Raw genomic sequence first — 27,990 nt, forward strand, 5'->3', positions numbered from 1 at the left:
CGGCTACTATGAGTGTTAGGACAGAATTTTCAGTGTGATTGTTCTTGGTTTTAAAGAAGTTTAGGATTTTGTCGAGGTCTTCGATGGTATTATCCTCTACATATACTTGCTCATAATGTTCCTGTTCGCTTTCCTTGGTGTCATAGATATTCTGCGGTCCAAATTCAAGAGGTCTATCTTCTGTGTTATGTTCTTCTTGAGAAAGAGATATAGAATCAGTATCACTAGGGATATCTGTAGTAGCATTGGAACAGGTACCCCATTCATATTCATTGGAATCAGTCTCATAGGCATCATCCCAGATTCTATCTGTGTTGTAAACTGGTATGTTGTAGGGTGAAAACAAATCTTTGATGATGGATACCATTTTGATGGTTTTTGTTGATTCTGTGTCAGATCCATCTTCTACTTTCTGGATTTGTTTATAGACTGTACTTCCTCGAGGAGGAATAATGGTATCTGGAGATGACATGATTTGTTCTTGAGATATTGGTGTCTGAATATGAGCTACTACTGCAGATAGGGCCTTCTTGTGACTTAGAAGCTTTTCCTGATGTAACTTTTGATCCTGATGTTCCCGTGCCTTGCGGATTGTTTCTGCAAATTCAAAGAGTGCTTCCTGTCAGGATTCTTCCTTCTACTTTGTTTTTACTTTCCATTAAGGTTTGGTAGGTAGGTGTGGCGGCCGTTTCAATAGGACCGTGAGTTTAGAATCCAATCCTGCTTTGTTTCTGCTAGGTTGTGAAGGAAGATCTATAGGTTCAGTGACTCCTTCTTTGTGTTTGCCAATAGGTCCTTTACCGCCATATCCCATTTGCTTCATGATTAAGTAGCCTTTTCCATACAGGTGTGTTGGTAGAACAATGTCCAGAGTGGCTGCTCTATGATCTTCTTCTTCATCTTTATATAACCAGCTAAGAACATCTTTGTCTTCTGATTCATGTGCTAGAGTACCCAATTGGATGAAGGTACCATCAAATTTAGTGATGGGCTGAGTGGCCAGATGTGTTGATGTAGTAGGAAAACCATGTGATCTAGGTGATGTTGGCAATTTGGCCAAACATAAAGGCTCCAAAGAGTATTCTCTCATACCTTAGTCTTTGATTTGCATTTTCTGCTTGAAGTCTCCCCATAAGGAGTTTGATTTTGTTGTTTGTGGATCGGATGTTGAAGATCGCTGCTTTTCTCTATTATGAGGAACCAAACTGTCCTGGGTTGTCCCCATTGCGTTGCAATGTTGAAATGGATTGTGATTAGTAGATATGGAGATTTCTTGTCCATCATAAGGAAACTTGACACACTGGTGATACGTAGAAGGTACTGCTTGCATTTCATGTATCCAGGGTCGTCCTAACAAAATATTGTAGGTTAGATCTATGTCTAAGACTTGACATATAATATCCTTTTGTACTGGTCCTACTTGAATAGGTAATATCACTGTTCCTTTAGAGGATCTTTCCTTATCATCATATGCTTTTATGGTAATCTTCTTGCAGGGATCAATAGATTCTTCTGAGAAGCCCAGTGCACGGATAAGTTTTAAAGTACATATATTAAGGCCGGCTCCTCCATCTATTAGGACTCTTTTGACATGGTGTTTGCAAACAATGACTTCAATATGGAGAGGAGTATTATGTGGATGACTCAAGGAAGTATTATCATGCTCTGAGAAGGTGAGGTTATGAGGTCCAGTCATATGGGCAACCATGGCTTGAAATCTGTCTGTATCCAAATTTTGAGGTACATTTGTTTCCAATAGCGCTTGCTCTAATATGTCTTTGTACTTTGGCGATAGTTTCAATAATTCCAGGATAGATATCTGAGCTGGAGTCTTGCATATTTGGCTAACCAAGTCATATTGGATTTTTGGTATGGTAGTTGTAGGTGTAGTATGTCCTTCAAGACATATTTCTGAGTTTGGGTTGTTACATTGACAGATTCATGATCATGCCGATCTCGAATGGTGATGACATTTACTTGATGATCTTCAGCTAATATGTGGTTGATGGTGTTGTTGTAGATGTGATTAATATGAGCTCCGCGTGTATCATCTGAAGTTGATGCTCCATCTTTGTTGTAATTTGGGAGAGGATTTTTGAAGGCTCCGTGATCACCATTTGTTTTGAGACCATCCACCGTTAAGTCACCTCGATCAATCATGTCCTGTATTATATGTTTCAATCTCATACATTCGTTTGTTCGATGACCCTTGTTGCGATGGAAATCACAATAGTGTGAATCATTCCACCAAGGTGGTTTGATTGGGGGTTCATAGTTGTTGATTGGAGGCAAAGAAAGAATCTTGTTTGCCAAAAGATCTCGGAATGTGGATTCTAATGATTGTCCCAGTGGTGTGAAGATACGCTTTTGGAAATTGTTCGTGTTGTTGCGTGAATTGTTGTTAGGCCCTGGATTTATGTTTTTGCTTTGAGTATCGTTGGTGTTATTTGTGTTGAGCTATCCTTGATCAGTGTTTGGTGCATATGTGTTAGCACTGGGGGTAGCATTTTTAGGATTTTTTAGATTTTGAGGATTTCCGGATAATGCAAGCACTGGTTGTTTAGATTTGGGATCATATGATTCGTTGTTGCCTTCATTTTTGTTTCGAGTCCAAAATCGAGATTTGTCAAGGTTGGTGTTATTCTGATTATTGTAGTTTGATGAGTTTGTTCCTTCCTTGTAGAATTTGAGTGTGCCCTTTTTGACACATGCTTCTTCCACTTGAATGCCATTTTCAATCAATTTAGCGAAAGATGGTATGCATTGAAGTTTTAGTCTATAACTCATCTCGCCATTCAAGTTATCGATGAAGATTTCCATTTTCTCCTTTTCAGGAATATCTCGAGGATATCTGGAGACCATGCGTCGCCAGCGTTGAAGGAATACCATGAATGTTTCGTTGTTCTTTTGTTTGGTATTGCAAACATCTAGCATGGTTATGACATGTTGGATGTTGTAGGAATAGTGGGTTATGAATTTGTTAACCAACTCATCAAATGATCGCACAGGTGGAAAAATTTTGGATAACCATTCCATGGTTTGTCCTCCCAAGCTTCTGGGGAATAACCTCATCAAATAGGTGTCATCATGAGCAAATTCAAGACTCAGTGTGCAAAATTCTCGAACATGATCTCGGGGATCACTTTTTCCATCATATATCAAATTTGGGATCGTCTGAGTTTGGAGGAAAAGGCACCATGTTCAAGCTTCTGTCAAATGGGTAAGGACATGTTTCATTTAAAGAGTACCACACTGTTGTCCCTTGTTGCATATCCTGTATTTGCCTTTGCAACATTTGCATTTGTTGAGTAAGGGCTGCCAAAGGTATATTGTCTTGTCGAGGAAAAAGTTCTTGCCTTGTATTGGTTCTCAGCTGAAAAGGTGTGGTAAATGGTATATGTTGCTTTGGTGTTTCTAACTCAGGTATACGCATTTCTGGTATGCGTTGTTCCGGAATGTGTTGCTCTGGAATATGTTGTTCAGGTATGTGAGTTTCTTCTTCTCTGTGTTGTTCTTGATATGCATATTATCGAGATCCGGTTTGAAAAATGTTTGGGTCGAAATCTTCGAGAAGTTTAACGCCTTTGCTTGTAAGCATCAACAGATATTTTTCTTTGTCATTTTCCATGAGTTTTTCGACAAGTTTTTGGAAGGAAGGGTTTTCTTGACATTCCCGAAGAAGTGCTTCAGTAATTTCAAGTTCTTCTATGGGTGGAATTTCAAAAGGATTTGATAATCTGCGATTCATACTTGATTCTGCATGTGTCTCGCTTTGTTTGTCTCGTTGAGAGTGAGTAATAGGCATTTTAGTAAAAACTTTCAGTGATGAAAGGGACAAAAGCCTCTTCGATGTGTTGCTCGGGTGTTGGTGGTTCTGGTCGAGATGTGTTATATGTGATGCACTCATTGGGCAAGAATGCTGGATTGATTTTTCCGCCGCAGTTTATGGTTTGATTAAAAGCAGACTTTTGACAGTATGCTCTTGTCTTCAAGGGTTCTTTGTCAAATTCGCTAGATTTGTTTTGGATATACTTTTTGACGTGATGAAGGAATACCCGATGAGATTTGAAGAGTTGACGATTGATGTATAAAAACTTATTTCTCTTGATGAATTTGGAAAAACTAGGTTGTTGTTTCTTCAACGTGATGTTACGATAAAGATTCTTTCTTCTCAGAATAAGGGGATTAGTCATGCATGAGTGATCAATGGTTTCCTTTGATTTGTTTGGATTTAGTTGATTCTTGTTTTGAAAAATTTCAAATCTTACTTTATCAGAGTGAAGGTTTAGATGCCCCTTCACGACAAAGCGTGTCAAATGATGTGAATAAAAAGCTTCCCGATCTGGAAACTGGATTTGACAATTTGAGAATTTTAAACAAGTGTTTTGAGATAGAAATCCGTAAGATGGTAAAGGATTCTGTTGATACTGATGATGAAATTTCCGGATTATGATAGGAGAGACGTCCTCTATTGTGCGATTCATTTAGGATTCTGACAACTTTTGTTTGAACACAAATTGAGCTCAAGAAATAGTTTTAATGGTTTGTTTGTCACTCTGGTTTGATGAAAAATGGTTTTTGATGAAAAAGGCTTCTAAAAATGTTTTTCAAATTCTCAAATTTTTCTCGGTTTTGCTCTCTGTTTTCCTGTTTTGGATCACGCGCTAGAACAGAGTCTACATGCGCTACTGAAATAACTTGATGCACTAAAAGACTACCTACACGCGCTAGGCTTCCCCCAGACACGCGCTAAACTTTGGACTTTTGGAAAATTGTTGTTTAACTATTGGAAAAGCTATGCGCTATACTGGGCCTATGACGCGCTAACTGTTTGACTGAATGCGCTAATTTGTGGTTTCTACGCGCTAAACTATTGCTTCCACGCGCTAAAGTTCAGACTGTTTAAAACTTGTTGTCTAACTGTTAGAAAATCTATGCGCTACCCTGGGCCTGTGACGCGCTAACTATTTGACTTTATGCGCTAAGGTTTGGTTCCTACGCGCTAAGATGTTGCTGCCATGCGCTAGACTGTTTTTCAGATGTGCTAAAGGACTTTATACTGTTTTGCCTTAAGATGAAAACGCTTCTATTTTGAACCAACATGCTGATTTAAGGTTTGGATGCGCTAACAGAAGTATTATACGTGCTAAGATGTTGCTCTTATGCGCTAGACTGCCCTGATTTTTCCTTTGATCTGATTTTTGTCGATTTTGAAATTTTTTTGTGAGTTTTTCAAGCTTGATGGATGATTTTTTGAGGTAATAAATGCAAGCATGGCACAAAAAGTACAACCATTTTTGCCTAATCTAACAAAAAGTGTATGTTCTATGAGGATGTGTTCAAATCCCTAATGTTTTAACAAGTTTGGATACAAGTAATACACTTCAGAAAGACTCTTTAGTCAAGGGTCATAAATAACATCATAGCCCACTAGTCTCGATACTCCATCAGCTCAAACAGTTGTGTCACCCCCTAGAGGGCGCCCATTTTTTTGCCTTTTGCTAGAAATTAACTCAAAGTGAATTGCTTCACAGTTGAGTAGTTATCTTGGGAGATATATGGTGAGTAATCTTGGGGGCGGATTCTTCCCCACCCTTGCATTATGATGTTATAAATATCTGGTTACTGACTCAGTTCAAAGCTTCTAATTCTATGGTTTGTAATTAGGCTTCCTGTTCGGTCGTCAGTGATAAACTCCCTCACGAGGCTTCCCAACCTTTAGAACAAAAGCTTTACGTATCTCAAGGATACTGGGGGAAGGCTAATCACTGCGCGCAACCGTTGAAAAGGACTTTCGTCACTTTCCACATTTGATTATAGTGGGTTGGAATTCTTGGCGTCAAAGCCGTTTCCCACTTAGATCATTCCCTTCACACTAGCCATAAATGGCTTTAAGAGTTGATTGCAACTCCTCAGGAAGGCAGGCCTGCTAAAGGTTTTAATGCTTGATTTACTGAAAGCTGTAAGAGTGGTCTGGATTTTTGATCACCCAGTTAAGGGGAGAGCATATTCCTTCCACTTTCGAGACAAAGAAATTAATTGGGTTTTTTTTATCCTTTCAAATCAGTGATTTGCTAAAATCTAGGTGGAGATGTTGCTCCACAAAAACATGGTGTTCATTTTACCTTAGAAAAATGATTTTCTGATCTATGAAAAGGAAATGGTCAATAAAGCAAATTTTTGATTTTGCAGTCAACAAAAGAAATCAGTTAAAAGAAAAGGAGTTCGCTCCACCTGCAAGAAATTTGTTAGAGTCCTGCAAGCAAACCAGAAAAGGAAAATGTTAGAGATTTTGGGGGACTTCCACAAGTCTAAAATTTCAGTTTGGTTACAATTTTTTTTTTTTCTTTTCTCTATCTGTGATGCGCTACAGAATGGACTACACGCGCTACAATAAAAACTAGATGCGCTAAACTTATGTTTCTCTGCGCTATACTGTTTCCTGGATGCGCTACTCTGTGTGTTGGAAGCGCTGTTCTATTTTTTTTTTTTCTGCGCTGAGACCTGCAGGAAAATTAAAAATCTGATACGCTAACTTCTGAATTGCACGCACTGGATGATGGACTATAAGCGCTGAACTGTGGATCATATGCGCTATTCTGTTTATTGAATGCGCTACTCTGTGTTTCGCCCGCGTCCAGACCTACAGGAAAAGTTTGGTGGGAGTCATGCGCTAAAGAAAGGTCTTCACGCGCTAGAGTATGGATCCCATGCGCTAAACAGTAAGCGGGATGCGCTAGACTGTTAACCAGATGCGCTAGGGAATGTTTCCCACGCGTCGATTCCTGTTTCTCACGGACCTGCAAACGTGATTAGTTTGAAAAATTGATTTATTATTTGGGGTCGGGCCCCACGGTGGGCGCCAGAAATGTATGCGGGAAAAGTGGTTTGATAGAATTCAATATGTGAAAATATTGTTAAAATACTAGTCCACACACACACACAGGACTTCTTGGTGCAAGCTATGGAGTAATAACGTATTACTCAGCTTCCCAAGGAGGGTCCCATGGTTCTCTATCTCACAATGTCCTTCAAACCAATGTTTTGCTCTCAGATCACTAAGCAAAATGGTTCAGGGATGGCAAATGTAAGAACGAGGGATGCTCTGATAGATTTTAGTATGAGATGCATTATAGGCTAGGTATGATTCTAAAATGCAATAAACTAAATGATAAGATGACAAGATTAGTATGAATACTATCCTAGCATACTATATTTAGTCTATGATTGAGCTAAAATGATAAAGAAATTATTCTAAACATGCATATTTAGTCTAATTCCTGATCTAAAAGAGGCTAAATGATGAGCATATATGAAATGAGAAAGCTTGAAAGAATTTGAGCATAAGTGTAATGCTTCAAATTTGAAAGATGATTGTTGAAAATGGAGGAATGAGAGCTCTATTTATAGCACAAACAGGGCAATGGATGATCAGGATTGAATGGTTTAATCAAGGGCTGAGTTTGAAAGTTGGGAATCCATGTGCAAAATTGGCACCAATGAAATGGTGACAAGTGTCAACATAGGATTGGGTTGAGAGAAGAGGTTGGAGGCATTAAAGGCCTGAGAAGACCTCATGGTTATCTAAAGGCTAAGGGTCAAGTCTAAATTAAGATTACCCACTGGATTAAGAGTTAATCCAAGGATAAACCTTTGTGCAAATGATTAAGAGATAATCATGGTCAAAGCATTAAAGACCTGATGAGACCTTTGGGTTGGGTAGAGGTTGAGTCAAAACAAATGTTTTAACCATGTAGGAGGGTTTGAGTTAACCATTAATGGTTATTGGAGACTTTGGGGATTAAGTGGTTGAAGGTTGAAAGCCTTCAATGGTTTTCAAAGACTTTAAGCCATTTAGTGGTTGAAGGTTGAAAGCCTTTAATGGTTATCAAAGACTTTGAGGTTTGAGAAGTGACTTCTCTTTGCTTAGGGATGTGACAAAGTTTAGAGGAGGGGTTAGGTTAATCAGAAGTGATTAGAAGATTCTAGAAGGGATTAGAAAGGGGTTTAGGATTTTGCAAGTGGATGGAGGGATAATAGGATTTAATTGAAATAATTTAATTCATTCAATTTGGTTGCCATGTGGGGAAATTAAATAAATTAGATTTATTTAATTTAGGATAACTATTTAATTAAATTTGAATTTAATTAAAAGTGGCTAGGGGGGATTTAATTGAATAAAATGATTTATTCATTAAATGAGTATAGTGAATTTTATTTAAATAAATTGAGTAATTTACTTAATTAAATAGAAGAATGTGGATAATTTAATTAAATTGGATTTAATCAAATAGAGAAATGAACATAAAATATTCATTTAGGAATATAGTCATTTTTATACATCTACAGTTAATATTATCTAGATTATAAATATTCATTTAAAATATAACATGAACTGTATCAATGTATGATGATGGTGCCTCCTTGCCTCTAGCATGCGAGGACTCCCCAGGGTATCCTCCAGTCTATGTCATAACATCTGGTGCATCGTGCATCTCATGCACCTCATAATCTGCACTATTTGCAAGAGGATCAATGGGCTATCTGACTGGACCCAAGCATACGTGCCCACACATGACACAACTATGGGGCACATAAATGTGTGGAGCCGAGGATGATGTGTCAGCACCACCGGATGCACCGCTACCATCAAAAGTAGGCTGAGCTACTGACCTAGCCCGAGAAACCAAAAGGTTACTCAAAGATTGAATAGCTGATATGGTCCATGAAGCCGCCTCACAAATGATATCTGGATGCTGCACTGGAGGTGGGGGATCAACAGGAGGAGGAGAGACATATGGGCCCTGGACTACTCTAACTGCCCCAGGTCTATTTTGGGGCATACCTAAACCCACACCTTGGAAAGGTTGGATGTCAAAGTAGTTCACATGTTTTCCTAAAACAAACTCAACATACAATTTTTTTATGAAGTAGAAGGGGACATCAAGATTGTTGTTGGGTGGTTTGTCGAAAACCATCCACCAACGATCCCAAATTGTTTTCACAATACCATCATTTGTGCACCATTTAATAGAAAGTTTTATTTTTTAGGGGTCTACAGGTTGACTAGTGTGGGGATTCACAAACAATGAGGTGATAGTGCCTTTGGATATCTCGAGATCCTTGATCTCCTTATATGACAATCCATCTGCATATTGTTCCCTCATAGAATCTCACCACAAAAGGGTGGCATTGTGCTACTCAGTCATGGTTTCCATACTCTTTATGATCGACGTGAGAGGATCAAACATTGGGTTTAGGTGAGGGATCCTATGATATACATCTGCAATCCCCCTCAATTCGTTCAAATTTTGTGTAATTAAATCTTGAATTGAGGGGGGGTTTGGCAAATGAGGTTTTGGTTGTTGCGGTTGTGGTTGATTAATGTTTTCACTATTATTCCCCATTTTTAACCTAATTGAATGTAAACAATTGAATTTAGTTAACAAATTTAAACAATTTTGTATTTGATTTAAAAAACCTAGTTTTCATGAAAAAAACCATATTTTCAATGAAAAAACAAATAAACATTAAAAAAAATACAAAAATTGAATGAAAACAATAAAATTTTTACCTTTCAATGTATTTTTTTGCAATTTTTGGGCAAAAAACTGGATATCGGATTCCCAAAAATCATGCAGCCCATGGGTTAAAAATAACTCACGGGCTGTTACAATCCAAATATATTGTCTCAAAAAATCAGATATTCGATTTTATTAGATATTCAATTTTTATATTTAAATTACTTTAAAATAACATTATATTATATAATATAATAATATATTATATAATACATATTATATAATATATTATTATAATATATATAATATAATAATGTATTATATTATATATATTATATAATACATTATTGCATTATATAATACTTATTATAAAATACATTATTGTATTATATAATACTTATTATAAAATACATTATTAGATTATATATATTATAATAATGTATTATATAATATATTATTATATTATATAATTATATAATATAATAATATAATATATAATATAATAATATATTATAAAAATATTGTTATATTATATAATATAATATAATATAATATAATATAGTATAATATAATATAATATTTTATAATCTGATATTATATTATATATTATGTATTATATAATAATTACCATGCCAAGGTGTACTGACACCCAGGCCAAGCAAAAAGTCAACACGAATTTTTCGTGTATTTAGGCGAGTAGAGAAGGCTATTTTTTTCACATCGCCATTTTTTGGCCCCCCATGATCCTGCACTAACCCATTAGTATTAGATATGTGACACTTTGACACAAGCAAACACTTAACTTTTGGATGCTCGCTACCATAAAAGCAATTTTAAGTATTTTAGCACTTGGATCATCATTAGCCTAAAACCTTATAAGAAATGTTGTATCATATTCTGAGGAGACACAATACAAATGTATTGATAGGTTACATAATATTTAACAAAAAAACAAGCACCAAAAAATAGAAACTGTACTTCTTCTGACTGTAACTCATTTTCTCATTTTTACAATTCAATCTTTCTTTCTAGTTCTAGGGTTTAAATGCTCTTCAGGGATTTATATGTGTACCTACGATTTGTTGTTTAGGAGACCAGACCCTTTTGTCATTAAATGAGTTAGAAATAATTGTTCTTCTTAATTGAAAACCTCTCAACAGTTGTGTCCTGTAGTTTTCCTCTTATGGGCTCATAATTGAACTTAGAATTCAGAACCAAATTCTTCGGAATTTGAGCCTACTCAACCCTTCAAACTGAACTTATATAAATAATTCACCTTTTAAGGACTTTGGAGAGCATATCCTCCTACTATATGTGAAAAGGGAAGATTGTTGGGTTTCTATAGTTCATAAGCTTGGGTGATTTCTTATATAATTAGACCATCCATGGACTTTTATAACTAGTGGTTACTCTCTGTGAGAGAACCTCTACATAAAGGAATATTGAACTCGGGTTTACTAATAAGCATGGGTTAGTGCTTGAGCCCTGAGCCTGGCAAGTTCAAAATTCAAAGCTATTGCAATAATTTCAACCATTATTATTATTATGGAGTGCCCTAGTTTTATAAATTTTCTTTCCACATGTCAAGAGAAGCATTAAACGGTTTAATGGTGGTTTTGTCAATATCATCCAAACTGATCTAGAATTTGACCCCAGTAAAAGAATTATTTCAACAACTTTTATAACTTTTCTTGTCACATATCAGGAGAAGCATTAAAGGTTTTCATGGTTGTTTGGTTAACATAATACCCCTATACTTATCTCACTTTTGACCTAGCCAAGAGCATTATTTTTAGTAGAATTGTGAGTTTTCAAGATAGGAATGTACTTTGTGTCTACAGTTAAACCCTTCTAAAGGATAAAATAGTTTTTATGCTGCAATGAGTTTATACTGAAATATTTGTAGGAAGCAACTATTATAGATAAAAAATTATGCATGATGCGATGGGGGGATTGTGAGGATTCTTTTGATGATTGGAGGACACACTCATGGAGACTTCAACATGATGATGAGCCAGAGGTATCCCCTTATATGCATGCAATTTTTGGTTGTTTTTTTAGCTAAGAATGGCTAACAATACCATCAGTGCAATTAATCATCTTAGACAAATATGGTGATTGTTTAGGTATGCAGATTATAGTTGTTGCACTGTCATTTATTTCTGGCTAGAAGATGAATATTGCTATATCAGGTTACACAATCTAGAAGTTTTGTTCAAAAACCTCATGGGGCAGTAACCATGGCCCAAGATGTAGTTTCTGCAATTCTTTCCAAATGGTATATTTGGGGAAAAGATGCATTGAGCAAGGCCAAAGCCTTTGATGAAAGTCATCAGGTAATAGCTAGTGCTGCAGCTAAGGTGGTATCTTTGGGCCATAAAATAAGCATCAATGACAAACTTAGTGCTGGTGCACAATGTATCAAATCTATGGAAGAGAGATATCACGTTTCAGAGGAGACTAAAGCATTGCTTTCAGCTGTAAAGCAAACAACTAGCAGTGCATGGTCGGCTGTTGTAAATAGAAAGTACTTTTCTACTGGAGCTTTGTGGTTTTCTGGAGTTAAATCCAAATGTTGTTGATGTAAATACAACTCAGTCTTGAATACTAGGTACCCCCAATTTTTCATTTTTCAAGATGGTTTGGTGATTAAGAGCATTGAATTTCCATAATCCAATTTAGTGAATGTTGAAGAGAAAGTTGTGTACTAATTTTTACATAAATATTTGTGATCACATTGCCTAACTCCAAATGGTCTGCATTTCTCCAATGCCTTGTAAGAACACATTAATATGCAATTTACATACCCAAAATCCTCTTACATGGTCAATACTCAAATGGGTTTTGATGTTGATTCTTATGGGTCTAATCAACTCTTCGTTAACCTATGCTAGATGAATTTTGATAGGGTAGTTCAATGCATCTCAATATATGTAGGGAACTTGGGAGATATTCCTTATGCCAACTTGCAAACGAGCTCCTCCAAATTCAAATTTCTTCTGTCTATTTGAGATCTATGCTAAAGACTTTTTATCAAGATTCTTATTGAATATTCAAGCAAAGAATAGATTTCACTGTATGTTCATTTGAAAAGGTTCAATATTTTTTTTAAACCCCCTGCATTCAGTGTCCTGCTTGAGAGTAAGTGGTTTCCATTCAATAGAATGAGTGGGCAGAAGTAGAAATAGGGTTTCAACACCCCTACATGCAGTATTCTACTCGAGGGAAAGTGGACTCATACCACACGACAAAAACCCCATCTAAAACCAAAATTAGAGTATTACTAGATGGTATAGTTTTGAGACTTCAGAGAGCCAATTCAAACTCAACCCAAATGAGAAAAAGGGGATGATGATGAAATAAAATTTGATGATCTTAAGTGCTAAATTTTTAAAGATTTCAAAATAAAGTTTTTTTCTAAAAATCCTTTGAGAATCAAAAAGAAACAGGGACACCATTAGTATAGGAATTAAAGAGTCAAAATTGACCCACAATCTCAATTTACTTGAACTAGGAATTTAAGATGGAATTGAATAGAAAAATAAACCCTAAATCTTGATTTAACAAAACAAGAAAATAGGTCCCTAAATTCGATTTTTATTTCTTCTATCGGCAATGCTAGCATCGTGTTTGTCACATCCCCTAAAATACATCGCCGTTTTGTGAGGCTGAGCATTCTCGCGACCATTCTCATCCTGGGAAGCTCGCTTATGAGGTGTAGATCTACTTTGTTATTTTTCTCCACTGCTGTAGCGCGGGCCTTGGTAGTAGGAGAACACCCTTCCTCTTCCCTCGCATGCATCCTCCTCCTTCGACTTCAAATCCGCTTCTGTCACAACATATAGAAAAAATGCCAAGAAAATGTCGCAAGCATGGCTCTAGATCTTGGCTGCTGGGCACCTTATCATGGGACATCCTTCTAGAATCATCCACCCTTCTGGAATCATCGACAATGTTTTTCAAAAACCAATAAAATTATTATAAAAAAAAATATTCAACGACATTATCCAATCATAATTATAATAAATAGTTTTATTTGAATTATTAATTCATTTAAATATGAAAACATTAGCATAAGATAAAAAGTTTAAAAAATACTTCATGTTTATTAGACAATTTAAAATATTATTTGCATCTAATGGATGCTATAGTATCCTGCTGTTGGCATGAACTAATAATAACATAATATCACTTCTAATTAAAAATTTCCATAAAGGATATAATATTTGTAATAATAATATGGTAATTATTAAAATAATTATATAGGAGTAGATATAAAAGTGAATATAAAAAGTAAATATTTAAGGGGAAATTAAATTTCACTATACACCCTTATTATTTTATTATTCAAAATAGATTTAATAATGCCAAGAATGAAACCCTAATCACTACTTGTCCACACTCTACTAGTAGCCTGCAAAAATTCAAAGGTCAATCATATCATCATATTTTATATGCAAGATTGAAATAAAGTCTACCAAAGAAGAAAATTTGAGCAACGTTAATACCAATCCATGGTAGAAACTGTCATACCATACTTGTCATTTGCTACTAGTAGCCTGCAAAAATTCAAAGGTCAATCATATCATCATATTTTATATGCAAGATTGAAATAAAGTCTACCAGAGAAGAAAATTTGAGCAATGTTAATACCAATCCATGGTAGAAACTGTCATACCATACTTGTCATTTGCTACTAGTAGCCTACAAAAATTCAAAGGTCAATCATATAATCATATTTTATATGCAAGATTTAAATAAAGTCTACTAGAGAAGAAAATTTGAGCAACACTAATACCAATCCATGGTAGAAACTATCATAACATACTTGTCATTTGTAGACAAAAACCCTAATGGCCAACTGTGTGGTTTGAATCCATACTCTGCAATCTGCATGTGATTTCACCAAATGTCTAAAAACATTCTTGGAATAAAACTTTAGACCCCTGGACTTTCATGCTATGCAGAAAGATATTTTGATCTTGAAAATTGATTCCATCCAAAATGGTCAAATGAATTTTATTTTTCATTTGGTGGTTTAAAACTTTTCTTTATTTTGTTTTCATTTCTCTCTAGGTTATTTTTGTGACAATTTTCCTAGCTAAATTATTTATATTGGAGTTATATAGATATTTTTAATTTTATGATTATATAATTTTCAAGTTAGAACATATTAATTATTATTTTAAACTTTAAAATAATTATACAATAACTATAAATATTTTCATCAATTATATTATAACTATAATACTAGTTAATAATTATTTTAACTATTTTAGATAAATAAGTATTAATCAAGATTAAGGTTTAATTATTAATTTTTTAAATCCTAATATTAATTGTTATTAATTATTATGATTCTAAAATCATTATAATTAGGATTACGATAGAGAAAGACCTTATTGAAAATGATATTTCATTTAAAAATATGTCTTTACGTCTAGAGAGGAAATTGAAAGGGAAAATAATGTTTAATTGAGCGATGTAGATTTAGAGAGAGTTTTTATAATTTAAAATAAAAACCTTGTAGCAATGGAAAGGAAATGAAGAGATTTTGCATTTAATGTACACTCATTCACCAACAAAGGATTTTCCATCTACAAATTTGAAACCAAAGTTGTATTCCTTCCATATATAGAGATGAGGAGACTTCCTTATTATAGGTACAACCTAGCGATGACAATTGAGACTAATTATGAACCAATTTTAACTTAAGAATTAAATTGGATAATAGATAATAGAGACATCTCCAATAGGGTTAAAAGTGAAGAAAGATCAATCTAAAAGTATCCAACAATAGGGACAAAACATATTATTTTAGGTTATAAGATAAATAAATTTAGGATTATCATTTGAAACTTTAGATTGTAGTATTAACTATTTTAGAATTAATAATTAATAAATTAAGTTCTAGTATGTAATAAATTAGGTTAGGTATTGATGCAGAGGATTTGGGATGTTATGTCAATTTCTTGGTTTTTTACTCAAAAGGGTCTCCACTTGGTATCACCCAATGGACCAATATGTTTTGACCCTTCAACCAAGGACACCTAACAATCCCAAACCCCAAGCAACAAGATCTTTACTCAAAAAGTGGAATCTAACCTATGTGAGTGTTTACATATGTGTTATATGGTATTTTTACTCATATTTACCCCTTATATGGGTGTCTACTATCCCTTTGTAACTTTTCTCCTTTTGGACCAAGGAAATAGGGCTACAAGCAATTAGCCCTCCATTCAGACTTTTCTTGATTTTTATCCCAAATTACTTGAACAACCCTATGAATAAATTTTATATTAGAATACCCTTTTGGGAGTTATACAAGATTCAAAACTTATGCATATGGGTTTTGAGTATGGATGGTCAAACCCTACTGGCCCTATTTAGCCTCTTCTAGCCAATATTAGGGTTTAAGCTCTCAAAAGCTTCACTAGTCACAAAATAATGAAAGGATGAAACTTGCTAAGGGTTTGAAACTATCCAAGGATCCTTCTCATGCCAAGTTTTACCATCCTTCTGATAAATACTAAGAGGGGGGTGAACTAGTATGCAAAAAATTACCGTAAGCAAACTCTTAAATAGTTTAGCAGATAACCGATGCAACAGATTCATTAATAAACTGGTTAAGATAAATGAAAACCAAATAGAAAACAAAGCATTCATCCACAAGAGAAAAATCACCATAACACAAGATATTTGACGTAGAAACCCAAATGGGAAAAACCACGATGAGCAGAAACTCACAAGTAACTATCTGCAGAATAGTAACTAGAGCGGTTAAGGTCATACAATGTTCTTCACCAGAACAGATCTTGTTAGGAATCTAGATCTCTATTAGGAGATAAGTCTTATTAAAGACTACCCATTAGAGGATTTAAGATCCATAGTTGTGAACCACCTTGTTAGAGGATTTACAAAGGCTTTGCTGAGCCTACCCGGTTAAGGGCTTTAGACTTGTCGAAGATCTGAGTAATCAACAAGTGAATGCTCTAGATGCTAGCACATTATGCTTAATTAGATCCTTGACAACTCCTTGTTAATGCATTTTAGCATTACTTCAGTCTTCAATATCTCCACACTCTATCTCTTCAAAAAAACCTAATCTTCTCTTCAATGATCACACATAACCTTTTATATATTATATCTCACACATACAAACCCTAGACATGATGTCCTTATAAAGGAATCTGATTTCATGTCGGTCCAATAGGATTAGACTACAAGTTCCTAGGTATAGTGCATCTAGACACATTTGGTAACATGACACAAACACATCACCAAAGTTTTGGTGGATGATAACACATCACACATTACAGTAATACCGGTTGGTAACTCATCACAGTTATATACCATTTAATACAATATATCAATTATCGGTTGTCAAAAATGAAGACTGGAAGATCGTAGTGTTCTGATCAAAAGTTAACTACCACTTGGGTCCTTCATACCGCTTGAGATCCTCGAACCACTTGGGGTCTTCATGTCGCTTGGGGTCTTCATACCACTTGTGGTCTTCATATAATCTGTGACCGGTAAACCATTTTCTGCGAAACACCAATAGTCTAAAGACTACACATTCAATGATACACAATACCAGTTGGAACAATTACCGGTTGAGCATAACTCATACATCAAGAAAGTGTGTGTCCATCAATGACAATCAAAACATCATCAAAATGCCAACAATCTCCCCCTTTGGCATTGATGGCAACACTTAGGAAAATTTTGACATCTAAGTGTTTTTACAACAATAACAAAAAAGATGCTACAATCAAAATTACTCCCCCTAAGCATATATAATCCTACCTTTGCAAAAATTACAAGTGCATGAAATGGTAACATTCACCAAAATTTTAATGTACACTACTACCCCTTTGCCAACAATGACAAAGAAATGCAAAGTAACCCCTTTTTCCTTATACAATAAAATAGAGTAGATGTTCATGACAATAAGGAACGAAATTTTTCAAAAACAGATTTAAAGTTCTACACAAAATTTTTCATCTTCAATGTCCATGACTCAAGTAATGAGGTAGCAACCTCACTTTTAGTATTCATCTAGAATTCTAGTTCTTCCATTGCATCGATGGTACTCATCTCTTGAGTTACCGTGATAGCTTCCAAGTTGAGAAAATATCTCTAAAGAACCTGTAGTTTTGGCAATAGGAGCAGTTGAAGCTCCTGCAAATCTTGAGTCCGGTTGTTGATCTCTAAGTCCATCTTGGCAATCTGATGCTGAAAATGATGAACAAATTTTTCCATAGGCAGTGAATAAGTCATAGGGTATCTTGAAGTTGTTGATATATTCCTGTAACTCTGATTGGAGTTGAGCTTTCTATTTGAGCACATCTTCACAAAATAGATGGGGTTGGTAGATTTTACTCAAAAGTAATTTACCCTCACCGATAGAAACATTGATATCATTCTGCGTCTTTAGTAGTTGTGTCCTGAGTTCATTCATTTTCTTGACTAAGGCAATATTGAGTTCCTTTTCATGGTTCTTTATTGTAGTTGCTTGAGAAACATCTTCCAAGCATTGTACCTGGTCCTCCACTAGGGTACAAAGAATTTTGAGCTTGGATAGAGAGGAGTCGGTACTGGGGAGGTTAGTACCAAGAATTAGAGTGGTAAGGGTGTCAACTGCAATTTGTATGACACCTTATTCTTTCTTCCTTTGCAATTCTTTGAGTCTCTCTTGTGCAAGTTTGATGCCTCAAAGTATCTTAGACTCATCTATTGATTGAGTCAAACATGCAAGAGTTAGATCAATAGGACTGGTGGAATCAACTTGCTTGGTTTGATCACCGGTTTCCTTCAGAGTCTGCCCTCCTTCTTTGGTCTTGATCTCCACTTGTTTTCTCTTCTCTGCTTCCTTCTCCTCTTCCACTCTTTTCTTTTCTTCTTCTTTCTTCTCTGACTCTTTCTTTTTCTCCTCTTCTTGTTTCTTTTCCATTTCTTCCTTCTTCTTATCATCTTCCTTCTTTTTCTTCTCTTCCTCCTCCTTCCTTTCTTCTTCCTTCCTCTTGTCTTCTTCTTTCTTCTTCTCTTCCTCTTGTCTCTTATCTTCTTCTTTCTTCTTCTCTTCTTCTTTTATCTTATCTTCTTCTTTCTTCTTCTCTTATTCTTTTCTCTTATCTTCTTCTTTCTTTTTCTCTTCCTCTTTTCTCTTATCTTCTTCTTTCTTTTTCTCTTCCTTTTTTCTCTTTTTTTCTTCTTGCCTTTCTTTTTCCTCTTGTTCTTTCTCCGCTTTCTCTTTGTCCTGTTTCTCTTTCTCAGCTTTTTCTTTGTCTTGTTTCTTTTTCTCAGCTTTTTCTTTGTCGGGAGTGACATCCTCATTATCTAATGCATCAACATCAATAGGGTCAATTTGTTCTGTTACTCTTTCACCTTGATTGTCAAATACCTCATCTAATTTGCCTGAGGATAGGTCAGGTTCTTGATCAACCTTCCGAGTGGTTTTAGATACTCAGTGTATTTCAACAACAACTTTAACAAGTATGTGTGTATCTTTTTCTACTTCAGAAGTTTTACCTTCTAGTAGCCTAAGTCATCTCCTTCTCATAAAGAAGATGCCTTTGTTCTTATCCATAATTTCAAATAACTCAGAATTTGAAGCATCAGGAAAGTACTGTGCAAAAATTTTCTCCCTGATCTCTTGTTCTCTTTCAATGGAAATGCACCATTTATTATCCAAAGAATTATACAAAGAATTTGGAGTAACATATTTAATCTCAAAAGGTGATTGATCATTAATACATAAATATTTAATGACCTCCTGTTCTACCTCCTCTTTCTCACTATCATTAAAGTCATCAAAATGTTCCTTTAAGTCATCAAGCAATTTCCTCCTAATATTCTTTATTGTCCTCTGATAGTGTGTCATTGGTTTATAAGAGGTAATATCTATATTTACCAGTGAAGAAGTTGATAGTACATTACCGGTAGACTTCGGCTTTTTGCTTGATTGCCTTGACATCTTTATTTCACTCTTCGATTCAGTGTCCTCTAACTTTGGTGATCCTGGATTTCCGCTTTCTCTCAAATACTTTTTCCGGAATAATGTCAGGTTTATTTTTGGCTGGTGACCGCTTGGTCACTTTCGGACTGATAGATGTAACCGGTGTAGATACCGATGGCACTACTTTGCCCTTTTTCTAATTTGGTTCCTCAATCAGTGTGACCCTCTCCAAGTAGGTACCGGTTCTTTTCTTCTTTGCATCCAATGGTGAGGCAAGTAGGGTAGAGGCATACCCGGTCAATATGTCATTCACCACTTCATACCCCATAGGGCCAACTACTTTCTTTCTAGGTTCACAACATCCATTATGTAGTCATCTGTCCTTATTGTGAAGCAGATGTCATCTTCATACTTCTTCACTATATCATCATATATCATCATTCTCTGGTTCATCTTTCATTTGAATTCGTCAAAATACTTATCTAGAACCTTAGGATATGCAGTTCCCACTACTTGTAGACTGACCTTAATTTGTCTGGAACCGATAGGTTAGTAGACCATTGAACATCACCTACTCCATGTAAACAACCTTGAAAATAGAAGAATAGACCGACAAGAAGTTGGCCAAACTTGAACCTTAGTGCTTTGTCTTGTTTGATGGATTTTAGATTCACCAACAATTACTTTTGTAAGTAGGTACATAGGTCATATTTAGTATCTTCCTTGATCATCCTATAAGTAGCATTCACCATATCAGCAGGGACAAAATTCATTCTGCTAGCATAAAATATCCTATAACCAATCACCATGCAAGCATATTTTACCAGATCATCAAAAATAGTGTTGATGGTCATTGCCCATTGGTCACTCACAGAACTGGTGATCTCTGTCATTTTAGTTTTGGTGACCTTCCATAGAGCTGGTACTTCTCCAACATTGCAGAATCCGGTGATGGCATGAATCACTTGCGATGTGATGTCATGGGTCCACTCGAGATACATCTTGTCACCATGCACTCTGCTAAGGATAATGAAAATATGTTCTTCTATAAATTCTACCTGAAAGTACACCGCATTGTTTAGTTTCATCTTCTCAAGGATGCTATACTCTGGTTTGATCTTCTTGTCATCTCCATAGAAAAGACTTAGCTGGGAGTGAATTACTAGGGATCCTAGGTCTTCCAACTTACACTCTATATACCCTAAAATATCTCCCTCAACAATAACTCTGATAGGAATTTGAGATAGGGCATTGTATCTCATTTTCTTTTGAAGAAACTCAGGTGTATCTATAGGTGCACTAGAACTAGAATGTGATGCAGAAGCCATAACCAAATGATAAGAAAGAATTTTAGAAAATACCTTCACAATTTGAAATTTAGGTTTTCCAATATTGTGCACAGTACACCACTTCGATTGCTAGTTCACTACTTAGTGTTCTTCACTGATTGCTTGAAGATGATTGCAAGATTTCACACATGATTTCTCCAAATGCAAAACAAATTTCTCTGGTTACTCTTCTCTTGAAGATTCATCTTTCGAAAATAGATAAGTGAAAATGATGACGAAAACCCCTTTTAAACAAACTCTCACTGATTATAATAAATGCATCACTGCTAGGGTACAAACCCTAATTTTGCCTCTTACCACTTTAGATCTTTTGCCAGCTAACAGGTAACATATACTAATAAAGGTCTTTACTGATATAAACTGGGGGTTCAAAATATTTCACTGATATGTGTTGGCATATGGACACTCCAATGAGACATTGTGTGTGATTGAAGGTTTTGTCATTGATGGCAACCTTGCAATCCTATGGCACCGACAAAGACATTAAATCGGCAAAGCATTACATAGGCAACCTTGCAATCCTATGGCACCAGCAAAGACATTATACCAGCAAAGCATTACACAGGCAACCTTGCAATCCTATGGCACCGACAAAGACATTATACCAGCAAAGCATTACTCAAACAAAACAGTGCACCGACATCAACAAAATCAATCTACACCGGCACAAAAGATGTACACCGGCACAGAAGATGTACACTAGCATAGAAGGAAATATCCGACACAGAGGCCGATAGGATTTTTGATATGTAATATTTTGTTTATCATTGTAAGCCGACTTGGCAAATTGTAAAATGACTCTTGTATATAAAAGAGATCATTGTAGGCATTTGTAGGATATGGAGAGAATGTAATAAATAAAAATTATAAGGCAGACCTAATGTGCGAATTGTAGGTCAAGGGTATATGTAAAGAACAAAGCAGGAACCAGTACTGAATCTGGCATTGAAGATGCTATTGTAAAGCAATATAGGATATTGGATTTGTGTAAATCCTCTTTGTAAGTCAGTGTGACTTCTTGTTGAGCAGTGAGCTCTAGGCAGTTGGCCTTCCTGCATGTGCAGGCCCCTATTGTAAGTAATATTCTCTTATTGGCTAGTAAGTGAATATTGTGGGTCACAAATCCCACCAAGGTTTTTCCCAGATCGGGTTTCCTCGTTAAACATCTTGTGTTATGGTGTTCTTTTCATGTGGATTCTTTTGATTTTGTTATTTGCATTAATTCTTGCATACCGGTATACTGTTACTTTATATTCTGCATATTCAGTTTTAAGAAAATTTCATTATCGGTCAGATATTGATTCACCCCCCCCTCTCAGTATCTGTGGGAACCCTAACAATTGGTATCAGAGCCTGGTCCTCTATTTTCAGAAGCCTAATAGCTTGAGGAAGATCTTGACACCGGTAAAGATGGAAAATCTGATGAAGCAACTTGAAGGAGCTCTTACTGACTATGATGCAGAGAAGTTGAAAAATATCAAATTAGAAGATGATTTAAAAGCAGCTCAGGACATTATTCAGGCACTTCAAGAAAATCTTACTGTTACAAGAAACAAGAGAAGAGAACATCGTGAAAAGTTGCAAAATGAAAATGATGAAAAGGAATCATTAAATGATATGATAAGCAAATTGAAACAAGAGATCATGACAACAAAAAATGAAATGCAAGATATGACTATGAGATTCTGCAAAGAGATTGAGGATAGAAAGAGGAATGAAGAAGAATTGACTAGAAGACCAAGTGATGTAGCAAATGAGAACACAAGACTTAGCTATGAAAATGATATGTTGAAGACAGATCTGATGCATACTCAAAATGACTCGAATGAACTAATGAGACAAAAAGAGATCTTGGAAAGGGAATTGGAAACTGCAAATCAACACAAAGAAAAATTCAAGAAAAGCTCAGAAGAACTTGGTACCTTATTGAAGAATCAAAAACCCAAAGGTGACACTTCTGGAATTGGATTTGAAGTTGGAGAAAGCTCCGGTAGTACAAATACCCAGGATCAAAGCAAATCGGTAAGACCCTCTAATACTTACAAATTCAATGGAAAATGCTTTAACTATAATAAATATGGTCATAGAGCAAATGAATGTAGATCTAGGAATTATCAGAACATCAATCCTCCCACCGGTCAATGCACCAAATGCAACAAATTTGGTCATAACTCTAAAATTGCAGAATGAATGTAAGATGTTATGTTTGTGGAAGATTTGGTCACTTATCAAATAAATGCAGAACACAAACTGGCATAGGTTATGGGAAAGCTATTTAGAAAAATAATGTAACTTGTTATGCATGTAACAAAATTGGTCATATTGCAAAATTCTGTAGAAGTAAAGGTACACCGGTAGATAACAAAAGTACTAGCTTGAAAGGTAAAGAAAAGGTTGATGAGGTTAAGCAAGAATTTTCAAAGCAATGGATTAGAAAAGCTAATCTAAATATTGGGGTTACTCCTCCACCGGTAGAACCAACAAATGCTTCATTGGCAGGACAATATGATGCTCCACCGATAGGATAGAGCAATGCTCCACCAACAGGATGTTCTTCATCAAATTGAAGAAAATTATCTTGAGGGTTTGGCAATTTAATGACACATGTGCTATTATTCCCTGGGTTAGAAAAAAGAAGTTGAAAATCCTTCATTACCGACAAATAAAGTTGAGTTAATACATTATCGGCAAACAATTAATGTGATAGGTGGCAGAAAAGACTTTATAAATTAAGTTTTTGGCTCCATTTCATTTCACCGTGAATTCAAACTTTCAGAGAGCACAAAGATTTCCGAGCTAAGGCATTCCAAGCAAAGAGGCAAAGCACTTCAACAATCAGTCTATCCAAAGGCAGAAAAAGGTATTTATCATCATGGAATCCTCCTCTGCACCTGAATTCATAGCAAACCCTATAGTAGTCGAGGTTATAAAATGACCTAGGCCCGTGTTTGAGCTAGTTCTCGAGGTAGCTAAGAAAGATGACAACACAGGTGCTTTTTCCCAAATTCCAAAGGGTGTTGTTTAAGCAGAAGACCCTAGAATGTACATTCATTGCAACATAGAGGAATTAGGTGATGAAGAAATCAAAGACATGTAAAAATCTGTTATATGTGACAATGCCAGAAATGTGAAACCTGAACACCAAATTGTTGAAACCCTAGGATTCACTGAAATCCTCTGCATTCCTGAGTTTCCCAAGGAAGTGATTAGGATAGTTCTCAACAGGGTACATGGCTCATTCTTTTGGCTTGACTCAGTGCACAAAATTACAAAGGTAGCTGTGAAAGCAGTAACAGGGTTACCTTCCACCGGTACCAGACCCGACAAAACCAAGAAGGTCTCCAATGACCTAGTAAAGAAACTAACTGGTGCAACATTAGACAAAAGATCATTGAGGGTTAATGATGTAACCGATACAAATGTGAGATTCATTAGCATGATTCTAGGTTACAAAGCAACTCATGCAAATAGGCTTAATTCTGTTTCCAGTTTATGCATAAAAAGTGCTTATGACATGGTTAAGAACAATGTAAAAATTGACATCTGTGAATGGTTAAAAGATGAGTTAATTGACAACTTGGCAAAAATCAAGAAGGATAAGAAAGGAACCTTTAGATTTGGAAATTTGCTTGTATGCTTAATGCTACATATAACCAAACAGGCTCCCGGTATAGGCAACAAGGATTTTGGATTTGACATACCGGTAGGAAAACAATTGTCTGACTTATTCAACAACATGGGTGAAAACAAAGAAAAGAATATCCATGAGTATTTTCAAGCACTAAAGGTCAAAATGAATAAGAGGATCAAACTATCATAGGAAATTGTCAACAAATACAAGGATGACATATGTTTTGTAATAAAAAAGGATGAGATCTGGATGGAAGCAGTCATCCCAAGAACAATCTGGGTTATAGAAATGGGGTATGAAGCAGATGACCACATAGTGGAAACTTATGCCAAAGCACTTCTGGAAGCCCCCCATGAACCAAAGGAAGAAGTGTTTGGTAGTGCTGAGCACATTGAAAGTCAAATTCAATCCAAAAAGAGAGTAAAGAAAGTTGAGGCATCTGTGAGGAAAGGAAGCAGGCAAGCAAAAGCCTTAAAAGATGATGTATTGAAGAAAACGGACATAACCGAAGATGAGTTGGCAGCCCAACAGCCTGAAACTCATCTATCACCAGTAGATACCTCCTTAGAAGGAGATATGCCAGCAACTTTCAAAAGAGTTGTGAGGAAAAGAGACCCCTCACCGGTATCCACTCCTTCACCTAGAAGGAAAATACAGAAGCAACAAGCTATGAGCTCTCCAGTCAGGAAAACCACACCTAAGAAAAAGCTGACCCCCAAAAGGAAGAAGAAGACAGACATTGTCTTGGCCCCTTTTGACATATTACTCGATGAAATCACAGTGGAAGGAAAATTGAAAAACATAGGGAAAATCTATGACACCCTATCAGAAGATGAGAAAGGACAAATTGAGGAAAGTGTTATACTACACATGGACATGTATAAAAAGTTTTTTCCTGATGAATTATATAAGAGACTTGAGGCCAGAAGGCAAGGAATAATTGAGTTGGATAAGAAAATAAAAATAGAAAAATTACTTGCAGTATACCCGGCCAACTCACCTAAGGAAATTGATGATTTGATAGATCAGGCCAACCAGACAGTCTTTTCCACTGCACACTGGCAAATATCATTAATGGCAGGTAGAGTTACTGAAGTCTCAACTGAAACAGAAGATGGTTGGGATAGATTCTTGGTTGAAAAAGAAAAACAAGAAGAATATATGAATCCCAAGCCCATTCTGGTATATCAAAAGGACAAAGGGAAAGGTAAAGTTGGTGCACCGCCAAGTTTCAAGATTAGAGACAACTTACCCCCACCTCCTTTAAATACTCCATCGGTAAAAACATCTGCAGAAGATCAACCGACAGCTGAGAGCATGGACACAGAGGATAACAATCCTAATCCTGAAGTCCTATATACTGTGAATGTTGATACTCAAAAAATCAACATAGTGGTAGATAAGGATACCACAGATAAATCTGATAATAAAGAGCAACCGGCAACAGGAAACCAAGAGCAATCGGCAGCAGATTCAGAGAAAAAGAAGGAATCTGGAACACAAATAGAGCAACCAACAGAGCTAAAGGCTCCAGAACAGATGCCACCGGTAAGAAATGATGCAAGAAAAACTGTGGAGACACAAACAAACCTACCAGAGGTCAATACCAGCATGGTCCCTTCCACCGGCACTCAGTTTACTGGGTCATCATCAAATGTAACAGAGGTATTGCTCGATTCTATCAAGAAAATAACCGATTATAGCTCACAAGCATATAAAGCAATAGATGATTCAATTCCAGTTTTGAAATTAATAGCTCCAAATTGTAATATAGCCAACAAAGATTCTTTAGGCCAGTTGGATACACTTTGTAAATATATTTCTAGAAATTTTGAGCAAACAAAGGTAGAAACTGTAAAGGAAAGTGTAGAAAAAGAAAAAGAAAAATTCTTTGAGGAAGGAATAAAGAAGTGTAACAGGGAATTTGACACACTTCTACCGGAACTGTGCAATTTATTGAAAGAATACAAAACTCTGTATAAAGACACCAGTAAGATAAACTTTTTGACCATGGATGTAGACAAAAAGATAAGCAAGGTATAGGAAGAGATCAATAAACTTGCTGATAATTTTGTTAACTCACCCAATACATTATCAGTTTTTGAGGAAAAGATAACAAATTTTGAGGAAGAATTGCTTAAATTAGAAAGAGAAAAAGAGAAAATAATAAACAAGGCAAAACTTTTGAGATCTAAACTAAGTCCAAGATTGGACTATTTAGCATCTCTGCATAAGGAAATCTCAGAGGCACTAAAATAGGGTAGCAAAACATCGACAGAGCACTTGCAGCATCTCACCGGTACAGTACACAGAACTGAGATAGCAATAAAGGAGAGCAAGAAGTTTATGGATGGTATAAACTTAATTTTGGGAGATATTCTTCAGCTAATAACTACCCAACTACAAGGTTGAGGTTATGTATTGGTACAACTACAAATCTACTAACCTTTGTCATTGATGCCAAAGGGGGAGTAGTAGATGAGAAAATTCAAAACACAGGGATCACATGCTCAAGGGGAGCCCTCATATTTTTGGTAACATTTTTTTTGGTATACACATGTTTGGATATCTTTTTGAAATTTCTCATGAGTGTTGCCATCAATGCCAAAGGGGGAGATTGTTGGCATATGGACAGTCCAATGAGACATTGTGTGTGATTAAAGGTTTTGTCATTGATGGCAACCTTGCAATCCTATGGCATCGGCAAAGACATTATACCGGCAAAGCATTACACAGGCAACCTTGCAATCCTATGGCACCGACAAAGACATTATATCGGCAAAGCATTACACAGGTAACCTTGCAATCCTATGGCACCGACAAAGACATTATACCGGCAAAGCATTACTCAAACAGAATAGTGCACCGACATCAACAAAATCAATCTACACCAGCACAGAAGATGTACACCAGCATAGAAGGAAATATGTATACTGGCACAAAGGCCAACAGGATTTTTGATATGTAATATTTTGTTTATCATTGTAAGCCGACTTGGCAAATTGTAAAATGACTCTTGTATATAAAAGAGATCATTGTAGGCATTTGTAGGATATGGAGAGAATGTAATAAATAAAAATTATAAGGCAGACCTAATGTGTGAATTGTAGGTCGAGGGTATATGTAAAGAACAGAGCAAGAACCAGTACTAAATCTAGCATTGAAGATGATATTGTAAAGCAGTACAAAATATTGGATTTGTGTAAATGCTCTTTGTAAGTCAGTGTGACTTCTTGTTGAGCAGTGAGCTCTAGGCAGTTGGCCTTCCTACATGTGCAGGCCCCTATTGTAAGTAATATTCTCTTATTGGCCAGTAAGTGAATATTGTGGGTCATAAATCCCACCGAGGTTTTTCCCAGACCGGGTTTCCTCATTAAACATCTTGTATTATGGTGTTCATTTCATGTGGATGTTTTTGATTTTGTTATTTGCATTAATTCTTGCATACCGGTATACTGTTACTTTATATTCTGCATATTTAGTTTTAAGAAAATTTCATTACCGGTCAGATACTGATTCACCCCCCCC

At 35.8% G+C, this 27,990-nt stretch overlaps 1 protein-coding gene across 1 annotated transcript; it reads left to right on the forward strand.

Moving 5' to 3' along the window:
• The first annotated feature begins 11,761 nt into the window (after positions 1 to 11,761).
• On the forward strand, positions 11,762 to 12,103 carry LOC131875348 (binding partner of ACD11 1-like). Its single transcript, XM_059219447.1, has one exon. It carries the CDS (start codon positions 11,762 to 11,764, stop codon positions 12,101 to 12,103), a length of 342 nt encoding a protein of 113 aa, XP_059075430.1.
• The last annotated feature ends 15,887 nt before the right edge of the window (positions 12,104 to 27,990 follow it).

Source organism: Cryptomeria japonica, chromosome 4, assembly GCF_030272615.1.
Source record: "Cryptomeria japonica chromosome 4, Sugi_1.0, whole genome shotgun sequence".
In the NCBI taxonomy this organism is placed as follows: domain Eukaryota; kingdom Viridiplantae; phylum Streptophyta; class Pinopsida; order Cupressales; family Cupressaceae; genus Cryptomeria; species Cryptomeria japonica.

What these genes read in the sequence shown, in the direction of transcription:
- LOC131875348 (XM_059219447.1), top strand. Translation starts at nt 11,762, where the DNA reads ATGGCCCAAGATGTAGTTTCTGCAATTCTTTCCAAATGGTATATTTGG.